The 25014-nt window shown below is 42.0% G+C and overlaps 1 protein-coding gene across 1 annotated transcript in view; it reads right to left on the bottom strand.

Annotated features, from left to right (window-relative positions):
- Positions 1-24687, bottom strand: part of ARHGEF28 (Rho guanine nucleotide exchange factor 28) — a gene marked incomplete at its 5' end in the record, with an annotated part of 118329 nt that extends 93642 nt beyond the window's left edge. Inside the window, 3 exons of the mRNA XM_082497905.1 lie at positions 1148-1441; positions 3286-3433; positions 24655-24687. Coding sequence (XP_082354031.1) covers positions 1148-1441; positions 3286-3433; positions 24655-24687 — 475 coding nt within the window. The remainder of the gene's footprint in view (positions 1-1147; positions 1442-3285; positions 3434-24654) is intronic.
- Between the last annotated feature and the right edge of the window lie 327 nt (positions 24688-25014).

Below are 25014 nucleotides of genomic sequence, written 5' to 3'. Positions count from 1 at the left end.
AAATATTTACTACACACCAAAATGAAACAAGTAAAGGCTTTTTTTTTTTTTTTCTCTCTCCTGTCTAGCCAATATTTGAATGAGACTTGCCATTTGTTTTTACATCTATTGAAAGAGCTGTTTACAACAGACAGACAAAAAACATCCTTCTCCTGAGGAAGGCAGTAGCAGATTTCAAGCTATCTGTCATTAAGAATTAGAAAGATTTAAGACAGGAAAAAAACCCTCACCCAAAGAAATGGGCTAAGTGCTGTGTTTTCACTTCTCAAAAGTTTGCATGAATCTCTCTTTCAGTTTGGCTCATATGGAAACTGCCTGTCCTCCAATTTTTAGCAATTTAAAGTACTAAAAGAAAAACAGCCAAAAGTACCAAATTTTCAATGAAAAACATGTGAAGCCATCAAGTTTAACGCTGTTTCCAACCTCAACTATAAATCAGCTGGGTCTGCAAAAAAAATTATACTCTTCAGCAAAACCTAACTACAGTTTTCTGTTTGCAATGAAACCTGAAACCAGGAAAATTTCACCTGATTTTGTTACAAAATTTTTCAATAGCATATCCTAATGTAAGGTTTCATCTATATTTTCATCCCGGTTCCTCTACAATAAAAAAAAGCCACAAAACTTGTTGAATGATATTCTCCCCAAAGAACGATCATAGTCATAAATAAAGCATAAACACTGACAGAACCATAATAAAAATTATGTTTACTCTGTACATCAGAATGCCTACAGTAACACATTCTTCTGTTTTATAACCATCTCCTTTTTGTCTGCATAATTAAAATATCTCACTTGGTTGGAATCATGGTGGCAACACTCCTCTGCTACAATTCTTGCTTTTTTTAAGCAGACAGCTCTTTAATCTTGCAAAGTCAGAGTCTATTTATAAATAAAGAACTGCATTCACAGTGAGTCAAGGCACAAAAAGCTGGAGAGACTGAGTTACAATAACCATTATTAACCTTTTTAAACCTGGGCACAAACCAGATCTCTGACCACCCCTCTCATACTTGAACAATTTTTCATCTTAACCACAAAATAAAGCACAAGGGTTGAGAACCTGGGATGAAACGGTGAGGTACTCTGCTCTGAACTGTGCACCAAACCACTGTTAAAAGCTTTCCAACTCAAAATAAAACCTTACCACCTTCTGAGCAGCTTCCAAGGATGTTCCAGGTTGATGGCAATTCTTCATGAGCAACGGCCATCATCAAATCATTATCCAGGGACTGCAGATCTTCTATCCTTAGCCCAAACTTATCCAGCAACATCTTGTGACTAGCAGCAGTGACGCATTCTGCATGACTGACCAGAAAGCGAGACAACTTGCAAGACAGATTCTCTCTGTAAGTGACAGGAGAGCTGCCGAGGACCACAGGTGAGTATCCCTTTGTATACATTAACACAGAGACAGAAACTGCTTCTTGGCATCCATGGCCTGTAATTACAATGTAAAATAATCAGTATCATTACCTACCGTCAGAAAATACATTCGTTTTTCCTCATTCCTCCCCTGCCTCTAAGAGCCGTGACTACTCATCCAGAATTATTTTATTCTTCCCTCTAATTACATCTGTTTGTCGTAGGGCATCCACCAACCATTTCTGAGGATGAACTAGGCTGTGAACAGCCGGTCCTCCTAATTATACTGACATAATTAATTCTATAACCAGCCTTTCTACATTAAGGTTCTTTAACCACAATGGAAAGAAGAGGCAACCACATCAGGATGAAATCCCACAAATCAAAGGCCTGAAGGTTCTTGGATAAAAATTAAGAAAAATGAGATGCTCATGAAAAGAGTGCCAACATTAACTCTGAGTAAAACACCTATTTATTAACACCCATTTTGTACCTACCCAGTGTTTCCATGTAGACCAAAACCCAGAAGCTTTTACCTAATGTATGCTTCGTGCTTTTGGCAGACTTGATTAAATGCTGTAAACTTACAGCTGGGACCCTCGAAGTCTAAGGCAGTTTGTCTCTCAACCTTCTTAAAACCTCGTGCATTCCTCCTCCTCCTTCCCCATCTAAGTGAGGGTGGATGCCATACACGTAAAAGAGGTGCAAGCTGTGCCTCTCACTGGAGAGCTAACCATGACATACTACGGGTGCAAATCTAAATTTTCCAAAATATCCCTGAATAACTACAAGTATCTATGCAATCTAGTAACTGCAGAAGGAAACGTGTACTTACCACATCTGCAGTTGTTTTTAAAAAGTGCTCTGCGTTCCCTTATGTTTAATTTGGCCACTACGAAACAACACTAACATGAGCAGGGCCATATTTTAACCTCACACTTTATTTTCCTCTGCTCATGGCTTCTGTTGGAAACAGGCAGAGGATTAAGTGTTGCCTGTAGCCTCCTGTTTTTATTCCTAGCCCAGAAGCAATCATTTAACAGTGTCATTTCAGGCCTCTCAAAAAAAAAAAAATAAAAAAAAAAGAGCGCTACCCTGGAATAAGCATTGCATTTTCTCCAGTTGTATTCCATGAAAATCATTTACCATTTACAGGATCAAAGGAGCCACCACGTAACGGCAGCAAACTTTCCCTTTTTATACGCAGCAGTTATTTTCAGAATCTAAATCACTAAATCACCTTCAGAAAACAAGAACAAATAATACACAGATCCTATTGCACACGTTCATCATGTCTATAGCCACTCACTCACACACACGAAAAGGTCACAAAACACACATAATGAAAGTGACAAACAGAGTTTATGTTACACCCACCCAGGGGCACAAAGCCAAGGCAGACAGCCATATGGGAAGCAAGACAAATCCCCTCCATTTGCAGCGAGGCACCCCTGGAATGGTTCCCCCAACACCTCTGCACTGCGTACAGCTCCAGCACAGCTTTAAACCTCCACACAACCTCCACCATGAGGGCCTTGAAAGCTGGGCAAGGCTCAGACAAAAACATGACTTTTGCAGGTGTTAGGATGCCTGGCGGTGAAGAGTTGTGGCACAGAATTAACTCACGTTAAAAATTATGCTGTCCCTGAAGACTGCACTTTAATGCACAATCTACTATGCAAGCCCAGTAACACTGCCCACGCCTGACACTGTGCTGGTGTGGACTGCTATGAAAGGCAGGATCACCTATGGTCAGTCAAACTCATCCTGGATCCTAAAGGCCATCATTCCATCCCTGCATTTCCTCCATTACAGAGCCATAAAACAGGGTTATACCAAATCCTCCACTTGTGCCCAGCTTTGAAATGGGGGTGGGGTATAGCAAAGAGATGAAAAACGTAAACAGGAGTTCACGCTCACCTGGAACAATGGACTGAAGAGCGTTGTCACTAATTCGCTCAGCAAACATTACGTGTCTCTTCAGGGACCCATCGTAAACAAAGTAAAACTCAGCGTCCTCTGGGAGGTAAATGCCTTTGTCAAATTTTGCACTTATAGCCACCTGTCCCTGAAAAATGAAAGCACTTTCAGAAACATCCAGTAAATTTCTCATCTCCAACAAACCCATTGATATATACCTCATACGCAAATTTATTATAACCTTTTCAACTCTACGATAGAGGCTGTGATCCAGTGAAAACCTGCAGTTCACTACTTCCACTTAGAAAATAACACCAGTTTTATGCCTGCACAAGTAAAAGTGATTTTTAAAAATGCCTTTTAAATAGTGTCTTTCAACTAATCCTTTTCATCCTGACCCACACAAACATGACTGACTTTTTTATTTAAAATGCATCAGAATAAGCGAGTCAGTGAACCCAAGTATTTTGCTATATACAAAAGCATGCTTTGTGTTAAAAAAATTAAAAAATTCAAAAGTGCCTGAAATGATCTTAGACTTGGTTTACAAAACAAAAGCACTGATGTAATTCTACAACTGACTCTGCTGGTTTCAAAGAATACTAGTTCCCAGATATCTGCCCATGGGTTTCTTTATAGTAAATAGAAAGCCACCGGCCAAGAAAAATCTGTCTTACAATAGCTTCAAAAAAGAACAGGAAAGGGATCTGAGAAGCAGCAAACAATAACAAATGTCTGACATGTCTGAGGGAGGAAATTTAGATGAAATTGCATTTCCTCGAAGAGGAGGACAGCATGCACCACCACGGTCCCTGGCTGACACAGTTGTTCCAAACAAGACAGAACTGCCCCAACATCTGGCAGAAATGGTGTTTTCTGGAGAACACGTTGCAGAAGAATATCTGAGCCATTCACACTTCCAAACCATGCCTGCCCTGCCTCTATTCAAAAGTTACTACAGCACTGACTCCACCGGCTCCATAAAGAATTCTGGTAAAAAGCTGCACCAAAGCACAACACGGTAGCACAGAAATTTCCTTGGCTGAAAACTGCAGTTATGCCCCTGACTGTCCCGAACAGCATCCGGCTCCTTCCCCTGTTCGTTATACGGCAAACACACACTTTACTGCAGCAAGACTCTTGCCATCCCCCACAACATGACATCTTCTCCTGCCTTCCCCAAGGACATCTTTCTCGTCACTTGTAACAATGCAAATCCTGCATTTGTTTTCCTCTTAAGTAGAAGCAGGTTTATTCAAATAGGGATGAAGAGGCAAAGGCTAGTTTCAGGCACAAAATCTTCCTTAGATAGGATTGTTCCTGTAAGGATAGATGTAAACAACATTAGGAGTTCAGTATTGAGATCATACATGCCTGTCATCCCAAAAAATTCATAATGCACCTCTTTCTAGTAGCCGGAAGTTGTGTTATAACTGCCAGTGTTTTCTCCTATTTCTCTTTGGGTTTCGCACTGTTATACTCAGAAAAAAAAAAAAAAATTATTATTACTACTACTATTATTATTATCTTTTTTAAAAAAACTTTTTATGTTAGTTGTGAATATCCCTTTTTGTCTGCTGAGTAATGCTACGGATGGCTATTTTGGGGAGAGAGAAATTGTGTAAGTCCCTGAAGACACTCCACAGACTGCTCCAGCGGGTTCTTCACTGACAGCTCTTGATGCACAGGAGCACAGCAGAATTTGTTCCACATGGGCACCTGCAGCCATAACTCCCAAATCACCTCTATACCCTCTGGACCCCTAAGGCTGAGGGACTACCTAGCCAGCCAGCTTTCACATTTTCTTTGCACTAACTATATGAAACAAGGGAGATATTTTGTGGCAATATTTCTCATTTCATAAGCCTACTCTTGGGGAAAAAAAATAATCAGGCTCACATTGTAGCCATTAGCTTACACTGTGTTTGTTGTTTTTAAAAAAATGTTAATCTAGACTCAGTAAGGTGAGTGGAACATCTTAAACTGATCACACTGCATAATGTACAGACATGGGAGAATTTCACAACCCCTTGTCTTATAACGGGTGAGGGAAAAAAGCAAGAGTGGAAAAGACAGGGTGGAAAGCTCACGTGTATATGATAAAAACAGGTTTTTCATAACCCACTCCCTACAACCCTCCAAAAGAAGAAATTGCTGGTAATTCAAGCAAAGATTTTACAGAAGGAAGGCAAATTGGCAGCTACCTTGCATCTGGCCAAACAAGTAAGTGATTCATTTGGAAAATCCTGCATGATCCAAAAGGAGGATTAAACCCTGTATTACTAGAGAGGAATCAAAGATAACAGAGAAAGTAACTTTCACAGAGGAATGCAAAGCTGCACCTTTTTTGATGCTGGATGATCAGCATCAGAAACAGCTACTTCATGAAGGACAAGCTCCCATCATCATCTCCAGCACTTCCCATTTGCCATCGCATCCATCCCGTCTTCAGACATTCTCATTTCACTTTGCTCAATTCCATCACCTTCTTCCCTACTGCCACTACTAAAACATGCATCAGTTCGCTGTTTCGGCCACCACAACCGCCTTTTGCTCTAGCTTCAAAGCATCTTTTTTCTTCTCACCTACTACTCTCCAAAATACCCTTGGTGCAGTTATGTCATCTCCCCTTCTCACCACCTAAAAATCTTTTACAATAGCATCCTACTACTGCTGGAGTTCACCCCTACACTTCCATCCCTTCCCGTCCCTCCACTGCTTTGCGCAGCACTTGTCCCCTCTGTCCATGCCCCGTGCCAGCCACGCGGCTGCCTGCCCTCTCACAGGACAACTCCTCTTCCACCACACATCAGTCCTTCTGCCCCCCTCCTCCTCCCCTCTGAGCTACAGCCCTCATCCTGGCTTCAGATCTACACATGGCAGATCCTGTCTTAGCCTGTGTTTGGGAAGGCATACTTACTGTACTTTGGACACACTTTAATAACAAACTCCGTGGAAGCTTTGATCTTTATACAGTGAGATGTTTATAAAGCTCCCCTTTGGAAAAGACATGAAACAAGTAAAATCATTTGTGCTAACGGGAACGCTGTGGCTGTTCAAAATGTATCTAATACTACATTTAAATCTGAATATTTAAGCATCTCATCCTTCAGCACAGTCTTCCTATAGTGCAGAATTACATGTATCTAATGCCAGGTTTGAATGTAAAGCAATACTTCCAATAAAAGCATTAGGGATCTATAAACTGCTGAAGAAACAGAGTTCATAGGAGAGAGTGAAACCAGAAAGAAGAACCTTATACAATGTTTGATCAATTCTTTTCCTACATTTACAAAATATTTTCTTTTAGATTTTAATAGAGTTAATATAGCTATTAGACAATATGTTGCATATGTAGCATACATACATATACTTTACATCCTTTTATATATACACACTAACAAAAAAAAGATGCTGTAACGCAGCTAGACAATATCACAAACAGATGTGACTCGGATGGAGATGGCTGCACCCACAACCCATTTGCACTGCTGGCACAAATGTGTTTATTTGGTAGACCAGTCTCTCCCACTCTTACGACCACTTGCACTTCCCTCCAAACATTGCTGGCAGAGGTCATTCATTACACACGTGAAAATAACAATACCACTGAACTCTGAGGATGCTTTTATGAGGTGTCCCCGTGTATGTCTATGCACACACCAAGGGTGCTCTCCCATTCCTTTTCGGAGCTGCAGTGAGACAGCACTGTAACTGGCACACTGTTCGTTGCCCTGTGTGAAGCCAACTTTGTTAGCGGAACTATTTGATTATTTTTATTTTTCTTCAAACAAAGATGACCTGCAGTCCATCCTAGAAAACTCCTACGTAGAAAAATACTTGGAGAAAGTAATGCGTGTCATGAGCCTTCTCCAGACTCTGCAGCTGGAAAAGGGCAGAAGGATTGATCCAGCTCCCAAGCCAAGCCAAAATGCAGCCTTTCAGGGTAGAGAAAGAGGAAGAGGAGATGAGGGAAAAGTCTGCCAGCTTGTTTAGTTCTTTGCACTCTGTTGTTGGTTGTATGGCCTTGCCTTTAGCTGCATTTAAATGCAGATCACTCGAGGGCGCTGTCTTTACCAGGCAATCAGCTCTGCACACAGGCAATCCACCTGTGTGGAAGCATTGAGAGCTTCCAATCTTACTCAAAGGACTGTACATTTCTTCCACAACTTTGATCAATACATTGAAGAGCTTTGGGCCAAAAATTTCTCTCAAGGATGATACACCCCAGCATTTGTCACATGAATGTCTGTGGAAGAGACTCATGCAGAGAACCTTAAACTTAGGGTGTCCCAAGCCATATAAGAACAGCCTGGAAAGACTAATATAAAAAGGGCTGAAAAATGTGTATACTGTAAATAAAACAAAATTTCAGTGCCACAACTACTTTGGTCAAAGACTGGAAGAGGCTTCCTGGAGAGGTGGCCGATGCCCCAAGCCTGTCAGTGTTTCGGAGGCATTTGGACAACGCCCTTAACAGAATGCTTTAACTTCTGGTCAACCCTGAAGGGGTCAGGCATTTTGATTAGATGATCGTTGTAGGTCTCTTGCAACTGAAATAGTCTAGTCTAGTCTGGTCTACTTTGGATTATTATTTTTTGTAGCAATTGTTAAAGCTCAGCATTAGAAAAGTGCAACCGAGCTTCAGAAACGTGTACAAACTTGACCTCTATCAGGTTCTTTGCACATACAAAACAAGCTCACCTAGGCAGAAACCCAGAAGCTGTACATTAGTCCTTTAAGAAAAGGCCTTATTTTATTAGCTTAAATCCAGGGGATAATTTATATCTTTCCATTATACCCATTCCTTGCAGAGGCATTTATTTCCTGGCTCCCTTGGGCAAGCCCAGTCCAGCCCAGGTTGCAGCAGGAGCTACCTGCGCAGATCTTTCGTCTGCAGACAGATGAACTCGGAGAGCGACAGAAGTGGGAGCAATTCCAGCTCCATCCTCCTCCTCCTTTCCTAGCAAGGCACACGGGAAGGGGGGAAGTGGGATGGATCTTGCAAGAAGACTCAGTAATGTACTCTTTTACCAAAGCAATGCCTCTCTGCTTCACAAGGCTTTCCCAGAGCTTTTGGGGAGATGCTCCCTCTTTTCTAACAGAGCTTCTTCTTGGCGGAGCCTGAGTGCTCAATCCAGGCTCTCAATCAAAACTTATATCCACCACTCAACTATTACAACAATTAAATAATGTAGGTAAACAACAGCGAAACACATTTCCAGGAGTACCATGAGAAATTCAAACTCACAGAAAACATTTCTTCAGCACCATTCTCACATCTGGGCAAAGTTTTCCTCCACTGCTTCCCACCCCATTTTGCAAGGCATAACCAAAACACCTTCTCAAGTCTGCCAAAAAACTGACACTGACCTATCACTAAAGCATGAAGAGACTAAAATTACAGTTATCAGCACTTAAAAGTAGGTAATTAAGCCCTAATTCACATATCGGTACAAACGAGCAAAAACAACAGAAATAAATTATGATATACGCACTACCTGAAGTGGGGACACTCTGATCCTACAGAGCAATGTTTGTTCTGAGCTCATTCCAGACATTGAAGCTGGAAACACATCCCAACTGGCATATTTCTTTTGCATTTCTAAATATAGAACAAATTTAGGCTTAACACTTATCCTCCAGGTACCAAACCCCAAACTAGCTAAATCACGCAGGCACTTCATCTTTGGAAAACCGGCCAAGTGACCTGAATGCAGGGCAGCTGTGAGAGTGTGGACCCAGAGAACTTGGCTGGGCCAGATTCCTGACAATCCACCAGTTGCTAAGTGTCTCTGACACTATTTTCACAAGTTCACTGTGAACAACAGTTCAACTCTCTCCCACTCTTTCCTCACCGTTACAAGCTTATTTCTATCGTCACAAACTTGGAAGAACATAACAGGGAGTTACAGGTTTACTTCTATGTGTAGGTATGCTTAAGCATGCTTCTCAGGGTCCACGTGGACCTCAGATACTTCAATCCCCATTTAATCAAAGCAGAAGGAAGGATGTGCCACTTCAGCATCCCAGCAAATAAACACAGACCCTGGCCACAGCTCTTTTCTCAGGTAGATGCTGGGGAAGGTCCTTGCCCTCATGTACTCGCAGTGTTGATTCTCATGGACTTGGCAGAGGAAGCAAATTCTAAAGTCAAAGGGCACTTACTGAGACCAGCCGGCCATTACCTTCCTTAGATTTACACCTGAGTGGCTCAAAACAAGTACCTCAGTGCTACTGAACCACCACAGGGACACACAGGAACTCAAACACCATCGAGACCTGTAACAGCAGAGAATGTCAGGCAGCCGCACCAACATCTCCAACTGCAAAAAGATAGCAGAAATTGTAAAGAAGAAAAGAGCATGGGAGAAACCCTCAGTCCATTGAAGCCAGGAGCAGTTTTGACCCCAGTTCAATGAGAGCCAAGATTATCACTGCAATCCTTGAAATAAAAAAAAATAAAAATAAAAAAAGCATGCAGGAGGACTAGGGAGAGGAGGCTGCAGCTACAGTGGCATTAAGAGAGACATTGACCCAACTCTCAACACGTTACACCTGTGACTGAGCAAGTGTTTGGCAGCTTTGACGTCTCTGGGATCCATAAAGGAAAGCATACCTTCTATTGCCGGTGAAAACACTGCCCTGGCACAAGCGCCAAGGAGGAGATTAGGAAGGTTTGTGTTTTTAACAGGATTTATAGGTCTATGCACTCTTTCAATGTAACCAAACAGGTTTTTCAGATGTATGTTTTCCTCTGGTTTCTCTAGGGCGCTCAAGAGCTGACCAGGTTTGGTACGTAGCAGCAAGGTCCCCGGAGCCCCACTTCCTGGCTAGGGAGCAGCAAAGACTTCCCACAGCCTCAGGAGAAGAGCTCCCACCTCAAGCCATGCTCTGACCCTCTTCTGCATCCCAGTGAGGGACTGGGTCAGGCTTCCTGCAAGGAGAAGGAGGTAGCAAACCCCCCCGGCTGAGGCACAGCAGCACCCAGGCAGGCAGGACAGGCCGCAGGGGCAACCGTGGCACTTCCAGCATGCCTGACCCCTACTCGGCTGCAAGTCACCCCATGCCCTAACAAAAAACTGGCCCTTAACCTGAACCGAGCTTCTTCCACTTTGAATTCATTTAGGTAACACCATCTTCTTCACCAGCAGCCTGTCCCAGTAAAACAGATGCAAGGCAAAAAGACCTTTAGAGAGCTTCCAGACCCAGGCCATCATGCCGAATAACACTTAAACTTCTATGATTCTATGATTCAATGATTGTCCCTAGCCTCGCATACACGGCCTGGATAAATCTATCTTCCCAACAGCCAATTACCATAAAAATAATACATTCTAAAGTACGCTAAAATGTCTTTACCAAACTATATAAGCAACATAATAGCTTCAAGAAATAACTTTTTATCCAGCATTTTCAAGGATATTACCTGTAAGTATAATGGTACAAACTGAGCCCACATTTGTAGTTACATGCTCTAGGAAAAATATTTATGTGTAAAGATAAAAAAAAAGGCTTCTTTGTTCCCAAATTGCAAGTCCCAACATCTTGAAGTAAATGCAAATTCCCCAGTATTCCTAGCAATAAAGGGGCTTTTTTCCTCTATGACAGCTGTCACTAGCATTTAGCACAAATCTTTCTTCACTGTTCAAAACACTCATTTCAGAAAATCTTTATATTTTAAGGTGAAATGTTTAAACATATTTTACTTATGCTTAGACAAGAATAGTGGCAAGACATTTTCCCTGAGCAGCCATAGAGTTTTAATAACCAACAACTTAGCTGCAACTAGGAACAATACTACACAAAAGATGCTAAAAAAGCAGTAGGGAAATTGTAAATAAACACAAAACAACCACACTCAAATCATTAATAACAAGGACAAAGTTATAAACATGACTTTCTAATGTTCAGTGATATTTTTCTAACGACCACCAGACAGCTCTTGTCTACAGATTGCAGTAGACATCAGCATGCACTTGTTTAAGCAAGTATGTGCCCTATTTGAATGGAATGGAATGGGATTCAAGGCTAAACAATTCAATTACACCCGGGGAAGGAAAAGAGTAACAAACTAAAAAACAAAATAGGAGATAAAAGATGAACATTTCTCTATAACCATCAACTTTCTAACTGTATAGCTAATGACATCTTAAACGAAAATAGGGGATTTGTCCCCAGTTGAATGACTTAAGAGAAGAAGCAAACGAGTATAATTAATTTCTTTTCTATCCAGAGTAACAGAACAAACATAATTCCAAGTCCAGACTGGAGACAAGGTATGGGATGATGTTAACTGTAAAAAGGTCAAAGTTCTGATTCTCCTGAAACACAAAGACTGCGTTTAGAGAGGAGACATTGCTTTATTCTGGCCAGGGTGCAAGGTGGAATATTTCCACAAATCATGCACACTGAACAGGACTCTTCACGCTGTTTATACACACATTTTACAGTATCATTACTATATCTATTTGATTGGTTAGTAATTTACATATGATTGCACAATCAAGTTATAGCTACTACACATACTCAGGGGAAAGGTCTTCACCTGGGCCAGGGTCTTCTTGACCTATGGGTGTGATTTTTAGCATTATAATGAAAGTACTTCGACTCTGGACACTCAGAATTTTTGCTTTTCTGCCAAGTTTCAAAACATGTAGATTAGTAGCATTTTCAGGGTCCATATGCTCATATGCTCCAGGATGTTTCACTTCAAGAATGATAACAATACTTGCTTTCCTTGATTAGGAATTCTTTCACTATGGATTCAAGGATAGAATCCTTATTGTCCATGAGAACATCTTAGAAGTTCCTCGACTAATCATCCCCGCCACTTGTAAAGAAACATCCCCAAGGCCGACCATCTGACCAAGTACACAACAAAATGCTTGTATCAAAAGTTCAGCTAATGCCAATGGTTATCAGGCCCAGATAACTTTAACGCTAACAAAAGTCGCGAAAATTTTAGCTATAAGACAACAATGATATGGTCATATTTAGTACAACACATTGCCCAAAAGCCTACACACAGATTTTTATAAAAATTTTTATAAAAAGTAAATATGCATGTACAGTTGCTTTGAGAACAGCCAGTGCTCTGTTGATTTACTCTGCAAAGCTCCACCAGCACCCCAAGAACCTCACTCATTCACACCAGGTAAAACACCAGCCTTCAGCCTCCAAACCTGTGCAGAAGACACCACCTGTATGCAGGAAATGCACCACAGCAGATTTACACACCAAGAATGTGTAGGTACTTCTTCAGTGTGAGGAAGCTTTGAAAGAAATGCAGAGAAAGCATTTGCGCAGATACCTCTGGGCACAAGTAAGAAGCATCTCCCTCACATTCGCTTAGACAGCACAAGGGAAGCCTGATGACTAGCAGTTGAGGCAGCTCTCCATTCTTGTCAAAAGACTGAGAAAAAAAGGGTTCACTGACCATTTGAATCCCAGAATATAATCACAGAATTGTTTAGGTTGGAAGGGACCTTAAAGATCATCTATTTCCAACTCCCCAATACGGAGTCCCTCCCCAGCTGTCCTGTAGACCCCCTTTAGGTACTGGAAGGCTGCTATAAGGTTTCCGCGGAGTCTTCTCCAGGATGAACAACCCCAAGTCTCTCAGCCTGCCTTCATCGGTGAGGTGCTCCAACCCTCTGATCATCTTTATGGCCCTCCTCTGGACCCATTCCAACAGTCCATGTCCTTCTTATGTTGAGGATTCCAGAGCTGGACACAATATTCCAGGTGGGGTCTCACCAGGGCAGAGTGGTGGGCAGAACCACCTCCCTCGACCTGCTAGCCGTGCTTCCTTTCATGCATCCCGGGATGTAGTTGACTTTCCAGGCTGCGAGCACACATTGCTGGCTCGTGTTGAGCTTCTCATCAACCAACATCCCCAAGTCCTTCTCCTCAGGGCTGCTCTCAATCCATTTTCCACCCAGCCTGTACTTGTGCTTGGGACGGCCCTGGCCCACATGCAGGACCTTGCACTTGGTCTTGTTGAACTTCATGAGGTTTGCACAGGCCCACTTCTCCAGCCTGTCCAGGTCCCTCTGGATGGCATCCCTTCCCTCCAGCATGTCAACAGCACCACATTGCTTGGTGTTGTCAGCAAACTTGCTAAGGGTGCACTCCATCCGAACATCCATGTTGCAAACAAAGATGTTAAACAGCACCAGTCCCAGTACCGACCCCTGAGGAATGCCACTCGTCACTGGTCACCACTGGGACATAGAGCTATTGGCTGCAATTCTTTGACTGCGACCATTCAGCCAGTTCCTTAACCACTGAATGCTCCATCAGTCGGATCCATGTCTCTCCTATTCAGAGACACGGATGTCATGCAGAACAGTGTTAAATGCTTTGCACAAGTCCAGGTAGATGACACCAGTGGCTCTTCTCTTATCCACCAACGCTGTAACACCATCATAGAAGGTCACCAAATTTGTCAGGCACAATTTGCCCTTAGTGAAGCTATGCTGGCTGTCATCTGAAGGATGCTTCTAGCAAGGTCTCACAACCTTGAAGAGAAAAGCACTAACAGAGAAATTTCCCAATGAAGATTGATAAGCTGTCCTCTTTTAATATGAAATATCAGCAAGTTCATCACTTTGGTTTAGATACGATGCCTTTTTAAAAGGAAAAATAAGTGTTGGTAGAAGCTATTGCCACCTTTTGACTGTTAAGTAGCCTAAACAAACTGAAAAAAAATAAAGCATTCTGTTAAATCCAAACTGATGACAAAAGTACACTCCACGCAAAAAAGAACAAGAAGGATGGATAAGATCCTGAGAAGTCAACTAGTTCACTCCCCTGCCTCAAGGCAGGATCAACACTGCCCAAGTTATTCCTCAAAGACAGGTTTTGTCTACCCTGTTCTGAAAGCACCTGCTGCACGGTCACCTAACAAACAGCACTGGGAACTAACTTGTTCCCATGAAAATTTTCCCTGCCTGGTCTCTCCCACGTTCCACAGCTGGTACATATTTGGGCTTTTTTAAGGGTCTAACAAGCCTTTGGCCTTGAGAACACGATAGCTGGTTGACACAAAATGGCAAGCAATTCCTCAGAAAGCTGCACTAAATAATTCAGCGCAGCCCCCATTCCTGTACAGCTGTTCTCATGCGCAAGCCGAGCTCTAGCCTGTTGATGACTGTGGAGCCGGATTATATTCTTATTTGTTTTGAAGAGGAGGACAGATGAAGGATTTTGTTTTATTTTGTTGGGTTTCAGTAGGACATCAGTCTCAAACCATGTGGGTTTTCAGTCAAGCTTATTGCAATACTCCTCCCTCGGTGACAAACTGAAGTACACCTGCTGTATTGGGAGTTTCTGAAATCGCATACACTGGCATTTTCCCAAAGCTGATGCTTCAAAATAAGCTACACCTTCTGCCTCCTCATTGGCCTCAACACAGGCTCACTCTCTTCACAGACACATGCAGAAGAGCAAGTTTCTTGTTGAGAACTGCAAGATTTGGCCCCAGGAAAAGGAATCAGAATCCAACAGAATTTAAAAAAAAAATAAAAATGAAGGCATCTAAAATATTGCTTATTTACTGCAAAACCAAATACAATTCCTCTAAAAAGGAGAAACCCAGTAACAGGTAATGACATACATATGTCTGCAAGTCTCTGTGCTGCTCTGCACTGCTAAGTTGCCTCTAATGTTACCCACTTTAAAAAGAAATACATATTAGACATATTGATGCATTTCATTCAGTGCACGTGCAATATGCCCAGACACTTCCAAGGTCCTTATTTTCTACAGCATCATCTTTATTGCCCTCCTCAGTCCTGTTTCTACTGTTGGACCCTCTCAGCCAGCCCTTTGCTTTTTGTTTAGCTTCTGTCAGCTCTTCCAGCTCACATTGCTTTCATCCCTGCTGCAAAGCACCATCCCCAAAAAGATGTCAAGCACAAACACAGCAGGAGCTCACCAAGGTTGCAAGGGAAGCCTAGCACAATTTTAGGCCACAAACAAACAGCATGGAGGTGGTCAAAAAAGCATAAAGCTGCAGTGCAGGTGTCACATAAAGCTTTCGCGCTGCACTGCTGTACTGGTATACAGGGTGATGTCAGGGCAAAGGGACAACTAGGGTACTGAAAGGATTAACTCATAATGGAAGGTCAAAAGGCACATAAATATAGTATAACTTTAACAGCAGGCCATTTCAGAAATATATTCTAGCGCCAAACACAGAAGATTAGACACTTTATAGGATCACAAGTAGGTGGCTGCAGGAACTCAGCCACGAGCAAGAAACCCCCCAAACGACTCTGCAAATCATAAGGATGAACAGAGTGAAAGCATCCACTAATTTCTTCCTCAGCACAGCCTGGCAGCACTAATCTTTCATTTAAAGGTACAGCTGGCAGCAAGACCATTTACACTTCACCATGAGCAACACTCAGCTGCTCTAACCTGGCCTGTGCCAGACCTGGGCACGCAATCTCATTTTTACCGAATTAGCGAGAGCACACGATACGGAGCTTAAGCTGGGTTTGTGCTTTTTACACCTGCTGCATGTCAGCAGTAAGAAAAGAGACAGTACCGCATCTGGCTGCTGGTGCAGAATTAACCTACCAATGTTTTTAAATAATCTGAACCAGAGAGTAAGTTTATAGCAAATCAGCAGTTTGCTTCACACGGCCAATATTCTTTTTAACTTGTCACCAGTGGTCTTAAAGCTGTGTTTAGTACACCACCAAACTGTGACAACAGGTAATGTGGAGAAAAGTTTTTGGTCTCCCATAAGGCAAAATAATCCATACTTGTGGAGAATGGGATATCTTCTGATTCTGGAACAGCTGGATAGAAATAAAAATAGCCTGGATGCCTTTATCATAAAAAGGAAGTTAAAAAAAAAGAAAAAGGAAGAAGAAGAAAAAAAATCTTCAAGCATTACACAGTGCCAAAACATGTATTAACATTCTTGCTTGTCTATCATTAAAAATATTCAGTGTTTTGCTGTCAATGGCAACACAATTTATGTTGTTGCATAAAAACATACAGAGGAATTAAGAAGCTTGGGAATGAGCTGTTCACATACACGCATCAAAAAACTTCTGCAATAAGGCATATTAATAGAAAATTAACATCCATTCTGACATGTTAACTAAAGAAAAGGAGTTACCTCTTTCAGCTGACTTGATTTAAAATATAGAGATCAGATTACTTATAATTCTCACATTCTACATGACATCAGGGCTCTACTGTTGCAGACACTACACAAATACATGTAAGCAAAAAACCAATGCCCAGAAAAATCCCAGTCTAACGACTGAACAGAAAAACAAAAAATGGAGGAAAAATAATACACCGTGGGAGCAAAAAATTATCCAACTGCCGATGGACACGCTTTGAAGTACCCGCTCTTTTCCTTCATATCTTTTAAAACAGATCCCATTCTTTCACATGTATTTCCTCGGTCTCATTCTGGCAGCAACTATTCATCCAAACGCAGGTCAGCCTGTGCACACTCGTCTGTATGCCCCCATGCAAGCCGCCCACGACGGACCTGACCAGGCTCCCACGGGGGTCAACAACAAAACACTGATGACTTCAGCCAGTGCTGGATCAGGCCAGCAAACACAGCTCCACGCATTAGCAAATGCACGCTGGAAGGCCAACACACAATTACATTTTAAACCACATTTCTGTTTTGTGTTTTGGAACCACCGTCTAAACAAGGCAGTGGTTTCAGCCTGGTTGAACACACAGACTGGCCCAGCATATGGCCAATCCTACTGCAACAGCAAGGAACGTGAAAGCACAGGATGGGCAAGACAGGCTAGGAACTGGCTTCTGTCCGCAAAGTGCTGGTTAGAAGAGACTGAACACATGGCAAGAGAAAATCCAAAAGCTGTATCCCACCGTGGAAAATTCTATCCCTTTCTACCCCTCTTCCCACCTCAACTCTCTCAGTTCAGCGTGAAGGAACTGGGAAGGCACACAGCTTGGCAAGGTAGATGATCAACTGCTCACTTTCGGATCAGTATGTAAATCCTATCCATATCACACAAAACTATGCTGGAATCATGTATCAGTTTGAACTTCAATTATTTAGAAAGCAGAGTAGTACCATTGTTGAATTATTTCTGTTAATTTCTGTTTCCCAATTCTCAAGCACATGAAACCCATGCACTTGTGAAAAAGGTAACAATTACAACTCGTTTGTCCCCCTAGCTCTAACAAGGCATAGAAATAGCGCGCTTCAGAAAAAAACATTTGGAATTTCTTCCTGATGGACAAGATAATTCACAACTTTTTAACTGTCTCACCACGTGTTTTCAGAGTCCCTCTGCCTATGGACCTCTGAACATTTTCCAGCAGATATGCTCAAATTATTCTGGAATACACTGCTAGTGTATTTATTTAATCACCTTTTGCATTGGCCTCAGTGCAGAACTGAAAATTTCAGAAGCATTCAGGATTTTGTGAGTATCAGAGTGCACTTTACCATTGCCTTCAGCTGTAGCAACATCAACCAATAGAGAGCACTTGGAAAACTCTCACCTTTGAGGTAAAAACAGCACAGACAACTAGAAGTTGCTGACAAAATACCAAATTAATCCCATCCCTGGATACGCATTACAATCCTTTTTTCAAATTGAACTTTCTACCACCCCTTGCTTTCTGATCTTTTCAAAAGGACTTTGACTTCCAATCTGAAACTTTTGTCTTTAATTTCCTCTGCTATAAAAAAGCCAGCAATGGGGCAAAGCAAAATGGCCCCTGGCAGCTGGCTGAACAGAGCTCCCTTGCTTCATTCCTTGGACAGCACCTACTGGCTTAGGTCTTTTTTACTGGATAATGAAATGAGCTTATTTGTGAACTAAAACATTTTAGAGTTAATTCTGTTTCACCGTGTTTCTCACCCACAGAAATCCAGGTAGTTAAACTGTCCATTGGTACAGCAGGCTTTGCTGAAAAGAACCTTAAAAATCAGTCCAGGAATTTGCTGTTGTTGTCTGCACCCCTTGGGTATGAAATATGTCCCTTATTTCACTTTTTCCTCTCTGTTCCTTAATCAAATACCTTCTATGGCCAAGGTACCTGTGAATAAGCAGTTGTGTTTTCAACTGGGTCCCTGGGAATTACACCAGCTCATCCTTGAGGAACCACAAGATCACAGATTAAGAAAATAGTGAAGATGCTAATGAGCCCGGCTGTAGCCCACTTGTTTGCCCAAAAACTCCTTGAGGGAGGGTATATCCTTGGAAAAAATAACAAAAGATCAAAAGAACTTCAAAATTGTTACTTAATGACAGAAGGAAATAAACCAGCATGGATTCAAGGGATAATTAACTGAGGCTGTAATACAGACATGCTTTTGTAGGGATAGGCTACAGGTATATTGCATGTGATAAAAAAGCTGCCAGACTGTCTTGCATAAAATTTCCAATTTTGCATTCCTACCCTCTATTAACAGCCAACCTCTTGGGCCAGCAGTTAATGTGGAGGCAGCAGGGAAGCTACATTGTCATCACAACCTGCTCGGAGCAAGTCCACCTGGAAGGCCACCCATGGCCACCAGACCGCACTTGCTCCTCCTCTTCCACTGCTACCGAGGCTGAGCTCCACTGGTGCACTGGTGAAGGAAAATGCTGGTGTGGATGGGGCCCAGGTCTGTACGTGCATATAAACTAGCATATGAGTTCAAGACATGCTGCCTCAAGCGCTCCAGACACTCATGGCAATAGCCCTTGGCCTCCGTACCTTCTGCTTCACTGCAGGACGAGGGAATGAAGGTTGAGACATGGTTCCTCTGGCTCCTGTTTATTCTTGGAGGTGAGATGGCTGTGAATGCAGACTCGATGCACCTCCCCCTCTCTGCCCCCTTCTTTGCAATTGTAAGTGAGATGGGATGCACCTGCATCCCATGGGATGTGCCTCCCCTGATGGAACATACCATGAGCAAGCTGCATGAGAAGCAGTTTCCACTTACCATAAAAGCAAAGCAAACTACCATGTGCAAAAATGTTCTTCATACAGACATTTTTAACTTCTAATCAGGTTACAGAAGAAGGATGCTGCCCCATCCTATCATCCTAGGATAGTATCTGAGAAACCTGGATGGGAGTGTGTTTCACCACACCTTTCATACATTTTAGGGACATTGCTGCACTTATATCACCTCAGACCTTCTTTGTAAATGAAGTTAAACATCATTTCCAAACTACAAAAGAGCACTGCAAGGAATGGTGCACTACAAAGATCACCAGACACTGACATTGTTACAGTGATGGAAAACACAGGCTCCTAAAACAGAGCAAATTAAGCCAATATCACATTGCCTGGAGCACATCACCAACCCAAACAAACAAATAGCTGGACAAGCAAAGAACAGGAATGACCATGCAAACTCCGTAAAGACCACTATGAGGAAACTTGCTAGACAGAAAAAAGTCAGAGAAAAAGACACCCTAGAAAAGTTGACATGCTTGGCAGTCCGCAGACCCAGCCCCGGCAAAGACCATCACCAAGCTTATCCAAGGTGGGGAAGTCTCGAGGCACTCGAGTGCTGCAAGCAGCCTGGTGCTACATCTTACCCTCCACCTTCCCTGATCCAGTCAGAGGAAAACCTGTTGAACCCACACCATTTGTAGGAATACTTCAATCCATCGGTATTAAGCAGTGAATACATAAGCAGCCCTCCCTCCTTGGCACATACACTTCACCAAAGAAGCTGTAACAGTGTAAGAAACAAAATCCAACCCCAAACAAGAACAAACCAGTAGACACTTAAGAGGGAGAGACTTGGTGTAGCAGAATACAAGAGAAGTTAATTAAGCGTTGACCTCAAGCACTTTTAGCCAAATCCAGTGGCTGTAGGCAGGAGCATGTGATACCTTTGGAAAGTGCACTTTGAGAACGGTAACCACCATACAGTACAGGACAAGCGGAAGTTTTATTTTCCAGGAGATCTTGAGTCTCAAAGCCAGGATCCCGTGTTTCTGTCTCTTCCCAGAGAATTAACCTCCAAACACTCCTTTGGAAAGACTGAATCGACACGTAACCTCCAGCATCATCTCCTTGGGAGATGAGTCCCCTCTGATGTCTACAGGGAACTGCTGTGGACATCCTCCGTGGCTCAGCATCTCTTTATTTGTCCCTGCTGCTCCCATGGGAAACATTCATCAGTCTCTCAGCAGAGAATAATTTACAAACTTCTGAGATCACTTATTTTCTGCTCTTGAGAGTTGACTGCTCCCACGGTACATTTGCCCAATGGCAGCAAGGTATTTCTTTGCAACCGTCAAAGATCAATGTCGGTGATCAATAACATTTCTTTAAAACAAACAAAAAACCCAAACAAAAAACAGTCACCAGCCATTAAGTAAGAAGGAAGGATTTTTCATGAGAGTTATTTGTTTTTCCACACTAGAAACTGCTTTCAATAGGAAGAACAACTGCCATACATAAATTTTTTAATATCTGAAAAGTGTGTATATATTTTGATTTTTATCTTTCATGGATAGTCTTTTTCCCATCTACAATTAAACCAGCAGCTGCCTGAAAACGGCGTGGTCTTATTCCATATACTGTGTTTAGTACATTATGAACTGAAAAGACTCAGCTTGCTGCTCTCCTTACAGAAAGGACTGGACAAATATAATTTCATTTGTATCAGTTAACAAAGCATAATTTAGGAGGGCAAAAGCTATTTAAAATCAAGTTACACTTACTTAAACAATGTATTATTAACATTGAAAGAAGAAACAACACATATGATGTTTCGATTTATCCGTGGCTAGTCAATCCTGAAAATTAGACTGGCTTGTAAGAAGTAATTTTATGATGTGGTTAACAGTACCTTGCTGTCTAGAAGCCGGAAGCAGGCTCCTCAAATTAACTGAAAAGCATGTGCTTCAAATACTTAATTTTGTTTCATTACCATTTATTTTTTAAACCATGACATTTATGTGTGTTGTAACTAGATTTTAATCGTATCACTGCCACAAAAATTACATATAAAGAGAAGTGTATCAAAATAATGCTTTTTTGAAACGGAGTAATTTCATAGAGTATTTTTAAATTATATTTCACAAAAACTGTATTACCCAGTAAGGTCCTTGAGCTTTCTGAATGCACTCCCTCTTACGTAACAGAAAAGAAACAGCCATCACTTGGCCGACCAGATTACAAATACTATTTTAGATTTGCAAAGAAATGCAGTGCTGACAAATTGTGACAGTTTGGAGTCAAGGAAACAGGGAATCACGGAGTTTTCAGAGTTGGAAGGGACCTCTAGGGATCATCTAGTCCAACTCCCCGAGTCACTTCTGTATGGATGCATCCTCCAACTGTGTAACAGCTGCTCACATACAGCAAGTCAACAAGGCACCTTGCATACAATCTTTAAAAATGTGTATTATAAACACAGAACTGCAGTTATTCTTGGCTAATTTGACAAGCCTCTCAAACAGACATTCTTGGAATAAAGATGAGTGTAAAATCCATTTGATACAGATGTTAAGTGTGTTTAAATACAGTGTGAAAAGCATCCTAATTTTGGACCCAGCATACAGTAGAACTCTTTTTTGCTCAAAGAACAAAAACCTATGTTTTCATAGAGGCTGGAAAGAAGGGATTACTTCCTACCTTTTGACCACTTCCACTTTTCCTGTGGAAAATAGCGTGTTATAACTGTATGCTGACATTGTTAAAGTTGCATGCGAACAGTATGCAATTGCCATTACATGGTATTCTGTAGTTCCAAAGGGCCGGGAACACATCACAGAAATACCTGAAATCACTGCAGTGCAAATATTTGTCATGCTCCCTCATTCTTCCCAAGAGATGCTTTCTCTATCCCCGCTGAGGGATGAAGATTCAACAGATTTTAGACAAGCTCAGCTAGCCAGAGAACTGCTTAACGAAAACTGTCTAAGGAACTGCACAATCAGAAAGGACTTTCACATCTAATTTAAATGCTGATTTGATTGTGTTCTCCAGCAAAGTCATGCAAAGAAAGCAGGAGCAGTTGGAAGGAGTTTCCAGAACCGATGAAGGAATTCGACCCAAGTAAGAGAAAAGAAACACTTTGACTCAACGACTTTTTCAAGATGGACAGCTATCTTTGATCTTCCCAGATGCACTGAGAAGTACTCAGATCAGGAGCAATATTGTGACAGATAAGATGGTGAAGCTGCAACACTTTCAGATGCTAACCCACCAGAGTAACTACATGAACCTCAGATGATCAGTATAAGGTCTGCCAAGACCACCCCTGGTTTTAGATAGGGGTTGAGACACAACCTGGAATCTTTCTCAGTCACCTTAGGGTGTTCACATAACCCCTTCCCATTCCCTGCAAAAGCCCTGGAAGCTTTACATACCCTCATTCTCAGATACACACATACATCCACCTACACAAAATATAGGAGGCTGATAAAAAATGACTATAGCCCCAGGTTCTGGGAAACTCACTCCAGGTGCTCCCACTGCAAGTCTCTGGAAGTCCGTGTTTCACCACTATCCTCAGGCTTTGTAGGACACTGGGGACCCAAAGGAAAGACACACCTCCACCTGCTTCTCCCACAAGAAAACAAGTTGGTGACTGCCTAATGGCAATCCAAATCACTCTCATCGGGTTTCTGGCAAGTTAGGAGACTGCGCTGGGATTTACCCACACGGGTTGGTGACAGGCTGCGGACCACAACCATCAAGTTACCAAAACTCAGGTCCACTACTGGCTTGTGCAAAGCTTAGGGCAAGCATTCCCAGCTAAGATCACATTCTCACATCCATCACTCTACAAGTGAGTAATACACCCCAAGGCCTCTCTGCCTCCACCTGATGAGTCCCTAGTTCATAAGAAATGTATCACTATCAGTGCTCAAATGCACAGCTTTGTACTATGTTCTTATTAACTGGAGTAAATGAAAGGTGGGAAAATTCAATCTTCCCGCATAGTAACTGAATTCTCCTCAGTACTAACCAACATCTCCTAATATTATGATATTCAGAGATTTACACAGATTTCACAAGCCTACATTCGGCTTTCAGGGTTATAATAAAAATATTAAACAGAACTGGCTTTGAATATGACCCTTAAGGAGTATCACTTGTAATATCTTTCTCTGTACCCTAATAACTGTTCTTGCAGTACCCAAAAATCCTTATCTCTTTATATTAATCTCCACCTTCTTCATCTTCCTTAAGAGTTTCCTGTGAGACACAGTATCAAATGTTTCATTTTCAACAATTTGGATAAAGCTCATTGCACTGCCCTTCTCTAAGCAGCCAGTTATCTTATCGTGGGAAGATATCAGATCTGTCTGATGCAGCCACCTATGATAAAACCATGCTGAATTTTATCCATTAGCACCATGTTCTTGATTATTCTTTCTGTAAAAATTTGTTTTTAAACCCTTGCACCGTACAACCCATATCACATAAGCAGGCCTCACAAAATCCCTCCTCCCCACCGCCTTTGAAGGTGTTGCATCTAATTTTTGGGAGCCTGAGGTTCCCACTGCCAAGCTGACAAATACAATGGAAACTCAGTACTGTTGCATTAGCAATCCTATGTTCCTTCAATATTCTGGGGTACAGATTATTTGTACTCCCCCATTTCCATCCCCATCTCAACATAGTAAGCAGGTAATTGTTTTGTTTCTTTCTTTCACCTTTTACCACCGTTTTGAAAACCATTCAGTGTCTTCCCACTACACTCCTAGACACCAACATTCGTGTACCCCTGCTACTACCGTTTTCATCGCAAACCACGGCAAAACAAGCCGATAAAAAACAACCACGATTTATTAATAATGACTAGATTGCCCAAGTTTTAATCCTCATACTCACACCCCATTAAAGGCACCAAGTAAATTAAGTATATCTAATGCATGTCCTTACTCCTGTTGCTACCTGGTTTTGAACTCTTGAGTTCACCTATTTAAGCAATCGCTTCAGGTTTTGCAGAAAAAAAAATCCATTCAATTACAAACTTCAACTCACTCATTTCTTGACAACATACATTTTCCTGCTTTAAGGAAGTGGAGAGAATGGTAATTTGGAATTTTATAGGGAAAAAACAGCCATAAATTTTGGGAAAGAGAGAGTGATGCCTCTTCACAGGCAGTAACTCTGCTTTTGAAAACTGCAATTAAGACTATTGAAGGAGAAGAAAACAATAATCATAAAGGGGAAATAATTTGAAACTTGCTTCGGAGAACTGAGCCACAATACTGAAAACCATCGTCCACACACATACCTGCATCAGACAGCAACATTCAACAGCCTGTGGTCTCAGGCAACCAGAGAATGGGTTTTGGTGTCATTCACCCTGCTTTTGAATGAGCCATTACCCAAAAGAAAGCGACTCTCTGGGCAGAAGCCTAGTGTTGTAGAACTTACATAAAGAGGTACTTCAGCGCAGCTCAACTCCATTGTCACAGCATCTGGAAACAGAATAAACCGGTGGAATTATTACACACCCATCAGGAGGCATTGATATCATTATACCCCATTCATGCAAACTAAGTTGACATCTTCCAGAATTAGGGGAAAGAAAGGATAGTAAGCTTATCAGCTATCCAGTTGCCCCAAAGTCGCCCAGAATGAGGAAACGCTGCTGTAAAGATGCCCATGTAAGGCTGGAGGAGGGGTGGCCGGTCTTAGTTAAGATGCTGTGTGCTTTTCACACAATAGACACAGTAAACAAAACAGGTCAGGCTGAGCCCAGCCGCTCAGACCTTCACAGCTGCAGCAAATCAA

This window comes from Vanellus vanellus, assembly GCF_965231255.1.
Source record: "Vanellus vanellus genome assembly, chromosome: Z".
NCBI lineage: Eukaryota > Metazoa > Chordata > Aves > Charadriiformes > Charadriidae > Vanellus > Vanellus vanellus.
Note: the sequence above shows the minus strand (reverse complement) of the source record. Positions and strands in the feature narration are given on the sequence as shown.